Here is a 7,571-nt window from a genome sequence, read left to right on the forward strand (position 1 = left end):
GCATTGCTTGGGATGGATCGACACCTCTTTGTGGATATTTTAGGGTACATTTAATATTATTAAAGTTTATTTCAACGAGTTAGATTGCAAAGCATGATTAGTACATACTTCTCATAGTTAACTCAAAGTCTAAGACTCCTTAATCAATGATTTTTAGTTTAAACGCATCAAAGTATCACATGTGGTCTATAGACAAGTGACACTTTTATCTTATTTTAAGCTTTCACTAAGTGCAAGGCTATGGGATACTCTAATTGAGATATGCCTCTCGATCTCAAACGTCGCAACTGTCATTGTTGTCTATTTTCTTTATATCACAGTGAATGATACACTTCTCTCTCTCAATTTATCACTCCCTCTCATCCTCCCTTTCCCTCCCTCCCTTCCTCTTTATGTTGTTTAGTTTTCCTTTTGCTTCTTTTTCTCTATCTACATATATTCCTTTTTTGCTCTTTTTTTCCCTCCCTCTCATATCTCTCTATCCCTTTCTATCCATTTTTTGAGTGTCCCTCCCTTTATATATCTCTCCTTTTCTCTCACTATTTATTTATTTCTCTCTGTCTTTTTCTATCTACATGTGTGTGTAAATATATATTCCTTTCTCTACCTCCCTCCCTCATCTTTATTTCTATTCCTCTCTCTTTATTTTTCTACTTTTTTATTTTTTATCTCTCTATTTCTCTCTCTTTTTCTCCTTACATACACACACGTACATATATATCTCCATCCCTATCTCTATTCTCCGTTCTTTTCGTTATCTCCCTCACTCTCTTTCTTTTTCTTTCTTATATTTATTTTTATCTCCCTTTATTTCTCTCTCTCTCTCTCTCTCTCTCACTCTGTGTATTGCTCTATTTCTCTTTACATTTATTTGCCTTTTTTTTGTTTCTTTCCGTCCCTCCCTCTATTTCTCTCTCCCTATGCATCTTTATTTCTCTCTTCCCTCTCTCTCTTTGTTTCTAGCCTTCTCTCTCCCCCTCCCTCTATCTCTCTATTTTTCTCTTTCTCGAGTAAGTTACTCGTGAATATATATGTGCATCACAACGTAGGTTCAAAATAAGGTATTTTTAAATTACCAATATAAAGGGGTTATCTACATATTGAATAGAAAAGAGTTATGCTTTATTCAAAAAAAAATTCACAAATAAGGATATTTATAAATAGACCTTGAATGCATGTGATGTATAAGAGAATATACATAGAGTAACTTCCACGAGTTTTCTTCTTCCCCTCTCTCCCTCTTTGTTTCTCTATGTCTCCATCCTTCTCTTTGCTTTTCTCTCTCTCTCTCTCTCTCTATTTTTCTCTCTCCCCCTTTTTGTTTCTCTCCCTTCTCTATTTTTCTCCCTACTTTTGTCTCTCTAGTTCTCTCTCTTTCCTTCCCTCTCTCTCTCTCTCTCTCTTCCTCTATCTCTCTATTTTTCTCTCTCCCTCTTTGTTTCTCTATCTCTCCATCTCTCTCTTTGTTTCTCTCTCTTTATGTATTTTTCCCTCTCTTCCTCCTCTCTCTATTTTTCCTCATTTTCTTTCTCTCCTCTTTTATCTCCCTTCTGCTATTTATTTTTTTCTCTCTCCCCTCACTCCCTCTTTGTTTCTCTCCCTCTCTCTTCTCTCTCTCTTTCTCTCCCTTCCTTTCTCTATTTCTCTCTCTCCCTCCCCCCTCTCTCTCTATCCATCTCTCCACAAACTAAAAGAAAGAGAGAATATTAAAAAAAGAAAAAGAGAGAGGAGAGATAATGTACATACCTTAAAGGCTCGAAAAAGAATTCATTTGCCTAATGGCTTCCCTCCCTTTTCTCTTTCATGCCTCTCTCCTCCTTCTTTGCGGATGGTGGCAGCAGTGCTCTCTCTCTCTCTCAACTTTGAGCTCTTCCCCTCTCTCTTTGATTCTCTTTTTCTCGTTCATTGTCAAAATGCTACGCTTAGATTTTCACTCCTTTTTCCCCCCCTTAGTATGCCATCACTATGTTCCTCACTAATAGTGTCATTATTTGTGTTGTTATATATAACAACACTATTAGTGACAACACCAATTTGTGTCGAAATTGTGGCTATATCTTTGTTTCCTTATAGTGCGTCAAACTATCCTTACATAAAAACCATAAGTTGTAAAAGTACAATAAACACTCTATAATATATACACACTAAATTTGGATGCATCAATCTATGTGTCTATATTTATTGTTAGAAACACATTTATAAACAAGTGTATTGTCACATCTAACTAACATTTGAATGCATTGTTAAACATATCCATAATTAGAATTTTACATAATGATTTCAATAGGGAAATATTATAACCAAAAAAATATTTAAATGAAAACATTGAAATAGTAAAAAAATAATACATGTAAGCAAAAAATGCTAATAATTTGAAAATGAATAAGAGGAGAAAGAAAAATATATTACTACTACTTGAGCTTTTTTTTGCACATAGAGAAATAATATATTGTCTCATAATATATTATTAATCTATGGGTTCTTCACTACCTCTCTTAGAAACCTTCTCACTTGAGGTATAAATAAGAGAAAGAAGAAGTAGAAGCAAAAGAAAGCTTGGTTATGCCTTGCGATGAAGAAGAAGAAAGTAAAGAAAGAAAGAAAAATGTGCAACTATTTTCAAGAAAATAATATTTTTTAAAAACAAAAAGAGGAGAAAGAAAATAACCTTCTTTTCCAAGCTTCCTAGTGCACCATATGCAATGAACCTTTGTTGGCCCTTCCTTGGTTCTATCTCTTAACCTTTGAAGAAGAAAAAGGAAAAAGATGAAATTCTTTTGTGTTCTAAAGAAGAAGAAGAAGAAGAAAGCTACCTTGTTTTGAAGAAGAAGAAGCCAAAAATATTGCTTGCCTTGACAATAACAAGAAGAAAATATGGCTATTTCTAAGAAGAAAAATAATACAATGTAGCTTTAAAAAAGAAAAAAGGAGAGGAGAGATACTGTACATACCTCAAAGGCTCGAAAAATAATTCATTTGCCTTCATGGCTTCTCTCCCTTTTCTCTTTCAAGCTTCTCTCCTCCTTTGCAGATGGTGGCAGCAGTGGTCTCTCTCTCTCTCTCTCTCTCTCTCTCTCTCTCTCAATTTTGAGCTCTCCCCCTCTCTCTTCCACGTGCTTGTAAAATGGGCATGCTTATAAGTTCGTCTTGGTAGATATGAACATGGATGTGCTCTTAGAAGGGCATCAATAATGCACATATCCCGACCTTTTGCTATAGTGTGAGTGGTGCTTTATATAGGGACACGTTTTATGATCATAACGAAACCCTAGTGTTTCAAGTTGCTTTTTTCAAATCAATGATTTCTAGCTTGAATTCCCAATTTGAAGACATCTTTTTCCTTCAATGTATGAGAATTATTGTGCCTGCACAATGATTTCTAGCTTGAATTCCCAATTTGAAGACATCTTTTTCCTTCAATGTATGAGAATTATTGTACCTGCACAATGGTCATTACGTGAGAGGGTCCTAAAGAAATATGAAGCTGAAGATCGAGCAACTAGCCACTTTTTATTATACATCAAAGAAATTGCATACGCATGAATTTGTTGTAATGATGTATGTTGAAGAGCTTAAGTGGAAATGTCTAAGTTTTGAACATTCTTATGTTGAAGAGCTTAAGTGGAAGTTCCCAAGTTTTGAAGACATCTAGAGATTGGATATCATGTATAACTTGCCATAGATAACTTGAGCACTTGCTAGTAAATAGTATGTGGAGGGATGTCTAGCCCAATATTCTTACCCTTAGCAATGCTCAAGTATGGCTGCTTATGAGAGAGGTTTTAGTGCTCTAGGCACTATGATAAAGAGTAAGTTGCATGCTAAATGTTTAGAGACCAAGAGTTTGGATTCCTTAATGAGATTACTGATTGAGGAACCTCCGAAGCTCTAATTTAGAGCTAGCTCATTAAGGATATGGATTTATGGGATGAGAAAGCACATCAACATTTAATAAGACAAGGAATTTTCCAATTGCCTTTGCAGCAAATTGCCTACATATTCAAATGATAAACTTATTTCTTATGTTTATCGTGGTCTATAATGATACTGACATCAATGTTCATCATTTGCAAGTCTGTGTTCTCCTCTACTCGATTATCTTTGTCTCATTGATTTGATTTGATTCTTTGCCTTGTTCTTGTACAAACTAGTGGCTTTGGTTATGTTTCTTAATCTTGTTTTCCATTTCTCTTCGATTCTTTTGTGTATATATTTGGTACCGCAATTGCTTCTTCATATGTTTCAATAATGCGTGTTTAGTTGGCAATGTGTTGTATTTTGATTCTACAAAAAAGGTTTACATTCAGTCTCTTCTTTAACATGATCGATCTCTATCTTGCTTATTGCTTTTCTAGATTGTTGCTTGTCCTCTTTTCTTCTTTTGTCTGCCTGACTTTTTGTGCACGCAATGCATGCAATTGTTTTCTCCTTCAGGCGAGTCTTCACGCTGCATGACTTCTAGCCCGCTCATCGGTTGTTGCATACACGTCTCGGAGGTTGCATGACTTCACGCTGTATGTGAGAGAGAGAGAGAGAGAGAGTCTAGATGAGAAGTTTAAAAGCTTTTGCACTCTTTTCAACTTAGAATTGATCAATGGCAAAACGTCGAGCCGATTCAACACGGCGGGAGGTCTGAATTTTTAAAAAACTGTTTCCCGAATAAAATATAAATGGTCGCAGAGAGTAGTACTTTGCAAATCCAAGGAGGCAAGACGGCTACCTCTTCTCTGATTCACAGGCCACGATCTCGATCGATAGTCTGTATTGATCATACGTGCCACGCCGCCAGGATGGCTATAGCCCCTGATCAGCCTCAGCTGATTCCTCTTTGTCGCCGTCTTCTCCTTCTCCTTCTTCTTCTTGGCTTAACAGCGATTCAAGCTGTGCTCTGCAGCTCCGCTCATCGTCATCAGCTGCAGGTTAACGATGCGGCTTATTCTTCAGCCTCTGCTCCATCGTCTTTCACGTACCACAATCATGATATTCGCGGGAGTACGCGGCTGCTGCAGGACTCCATCGTCCCGCCGTGGCTGGACTCGTTCGGCGCGGCCCCCAACATCAGCCTGTCGGTGTGCTTCGACACCGGCCGGAAGTGCGTGCGCGAGGCCGGGCAGCGCTTCTCCTTCAACGACACCTCCCTCCCTCCCGTCGTCACAGTCTCCGGTTCCGACCTGGCTCGCTACGGCGGCCATGGCTTCACCTTCCTCATCGTCGACCCTGACGCTTTCAACCCTGCGGATCCCGTCGGCCGCTCCGTCGTCCATTGGATTGTCTCTAATATAATCATCCCACCCTCCCTGCACGATCATGCAGATGATTCCTCTTCGTCTATAAATTCTCTAGGTGCAGATCTCCATTGTGTTTTATTAGACTGTATTCGTGAGTTCTGAAGTCGCAAGCAGCTGCTCGTTTAAGTTCTAAAACCGAAGAAACTACTTGATGGTTTGCCTTGATATTGATTTACCATGCAGACGTGGAGAAAAAGGGCACTACAGTCTTCAACTACTTACATCCCACGAAGCCCACATTCCTCGCAAGTGGTCCATACGGGATCCATCGATACTACAGTCTACTGTTTGAGCAGGTACGTGTAGCTCGCTGCATAGAAACGATACCTCTCACATCTACAATTCATCAAAATCATAATGTGAATGATTAATTCCCATGTCATTTTGCGTAATGTTGATATCCTTCTCATGATGATTGCCTTGTGATCTCCATTGCCCTTGGATGGATTGCGCAGAGTTCCCCAGTGGAGAACATAAAGAACGTGACAAGTCCTCTTCTATTCAACACACGCAACTTCACAACAATGTACAAACTTGGATATCCCATTGCAGGAAAGCTATTCACAGTAGATATTGATGCTGCTGCCTAGTTACAACCTCAATCCTCATAACTTGCAAACCCAACAACAAACCATGGAAATTTGTTTTCCATAGTTTTCGAACTCTATTCTTATCAACTTTGATTTTTTAATTACCTTGAAACCTCTTTTCACAACGGCATTACATTGTTATTATAATCAGACGAGTCTTCCAAAGACTAAGATTATAAATATCAAGCTATTGACCATCTAAAACTTATACAATGCTGCCATGGTTGTTCTCATTAATATGGATCTCATTCCATAGAAAGCCTCTCACACTACGTTGACAACAAACTATCTTGCCGAGCACAAGATGTTTCCCATATTGGCATTAGCTTAGAATGTGCTTTAACTCTTTTATAGGAGAATACCAAGGACAATATGATGCCTCCTATATTGACATTATCCTACAAAGTGCTTTCACTTTTCTATAAAAACAAACTTCTAAGTTTATGTGATGGATACAACACCATCAAGATGAAAAATAAACAAGTTGCGGATTGTTTAAAACTATCTATTTTTGGCCCATTGGATGGCTTGACAAGCTTGATCATTGGTCCACATGCATGTGTGATTGCCAAAATTTTGACATACGTGTCGATTTCCCAATGAGGAAATTATAGCTCAAGTGATGAGTGAATAGATTTATCATTTTATGCATTTAGAAAAGTACTTATGGATGCATCTATAGGCATCCTTATTCCTACATCAAATGACTTGTGTATAAAACCATGTTTATTTTTCCACCAACAAGTGTGTAAACAAATGTGCTTTTATACATACCCCTTTTTAAAATTTAGCTCCGTATATAAACAAGACAATGGATGTGACTAGCCTAGTTAAAAAAAAGAAGCACTACAAGAAAAAGGCTCCATAGACGCGCTTGTAGACGCAATATTTGAATTGTGAAAAAAAAAGTCGGGCGCGTTTATTAATGTGTCTATTTTCGCATCTACAAAATCGTGTCTAAAAGCGCGCTTATAGGGAGAAGTAGACGCACACTTAGACGCGCCTATAGACACAGATATAAACGCGCTACGTAAATATATAATCATATTTATAAAAAAGTGGATATATTCATATTGTGCGTCTATACACGCGTGTATCTACGCGTCTATAACCGCGTTTACTCTAAAAGTTTTTGACGATAATAGACGCGCATTTATCCTGCAATTTAGACGCGTTGATAGACGTGCAAAACAGAGGTATGAAAAAAAAACCAGAGAGCATGTGGCTTTGCAGGCCAGGCCACATGCTCTCTGGTTTTTTTTCCCTCCCATCAACATCAAATTGTATACTTAGGAAAAACAGAGAAAGATTATTTCGAAGATTGGATACTGAAAACAAAACAATGTATGTAGCACACGAAATTTCATATATATAGATGAAACATTTTTACATTATGAGTTCTAGTGCTTGTTACCTCATGGTCGCAAGCACTTGCTGAAAGTAATACATATCAAAAATGAAAATTACAAGCCAAGGGGAGGCATGCATGCATGGGGCTCCTCTATATCTCCTTAGAAGAGGCATCATCATCGCTACCACCACCGCTGCCTGTGCTGCTACCGTTGCTGCCACCGCTACTGCTAGTCCCCCCTTCACTATCCTCAACTGCATCAGGGTTCGCCTACACAAAGGATTAAAGTATATAAATACCATTACAAACATTAAATCATATTGATCTATACTTTTCATGTAA

The 7,571-nt window shown here is 37.9% G+C and overlaps 1 protein-coding gene across 1 annotated transcript; it reads left to right on the plus strand.

Annotated features, from left to right (window-relative positions):
* Window positions 1-4,790: 4,790 nt before the first annotated feature.
* LOC148035187 (protein TERMINAL FLOWER 1-like) lies at window positions 4,791-5,878 on the plus strand. Its single transcript, XM_087680782.1, has 3 exons — window positions 4,791-5,373; window positions 5,472-5,584; window positions 5,744-5,878. The coding sequence occupies exons 1-3, from the start codon at window positions 4,791-4,793 to the stop codon at window positions 5,876-5,878; spliced, it is 831 nt and encodes a 276-aa protein (XP_087536908.1).
* The last annotated feature ends 1,693 nt before the right edge of the window (window positions 5,879-7,571 follow it).

The sequence above is a fragment of the Lygodium microphyllum genome, chromosome 6 (assembly GCF_053477565.2).
Source record: "Lygodium microphyllum isolate KBCC chromosome 6, Lygodium_microphyllum_v1.1.10, whole genome shotgun sequence".
In the NCBI taxonomy this organism is placed as follows: Eukaryota; Viridiplantae; Streptophyta; class Polypodiopsida; order Schizaeales; family Lygodiaceae; genus Lygodium; species Lygodium microphyllum.

Coding starts and splice junctions, on each gene's coding strand:
- LOC148035187 (XM_087680782.1), top strand. CDS start 4,791: ATGGCTATAGCCCCTGATCAGCCTCAGCTGATTCCTCTTTGTCGCCGT. Junction 5,374..5,471: donor CCATTGTGTTTTATTAGACT/GTATTCGTGAGT, acceptor TTTACCATGCAG/ACGTGGAGAAAAAGGGCACT. Junction 5,585..5,743: donor ACAGTCTACTGTTTGAGCAG/GTACGTGTAGCT, acceptor TGGATTGCGCAG/AGTTCCCCAGTGGAGAACAT.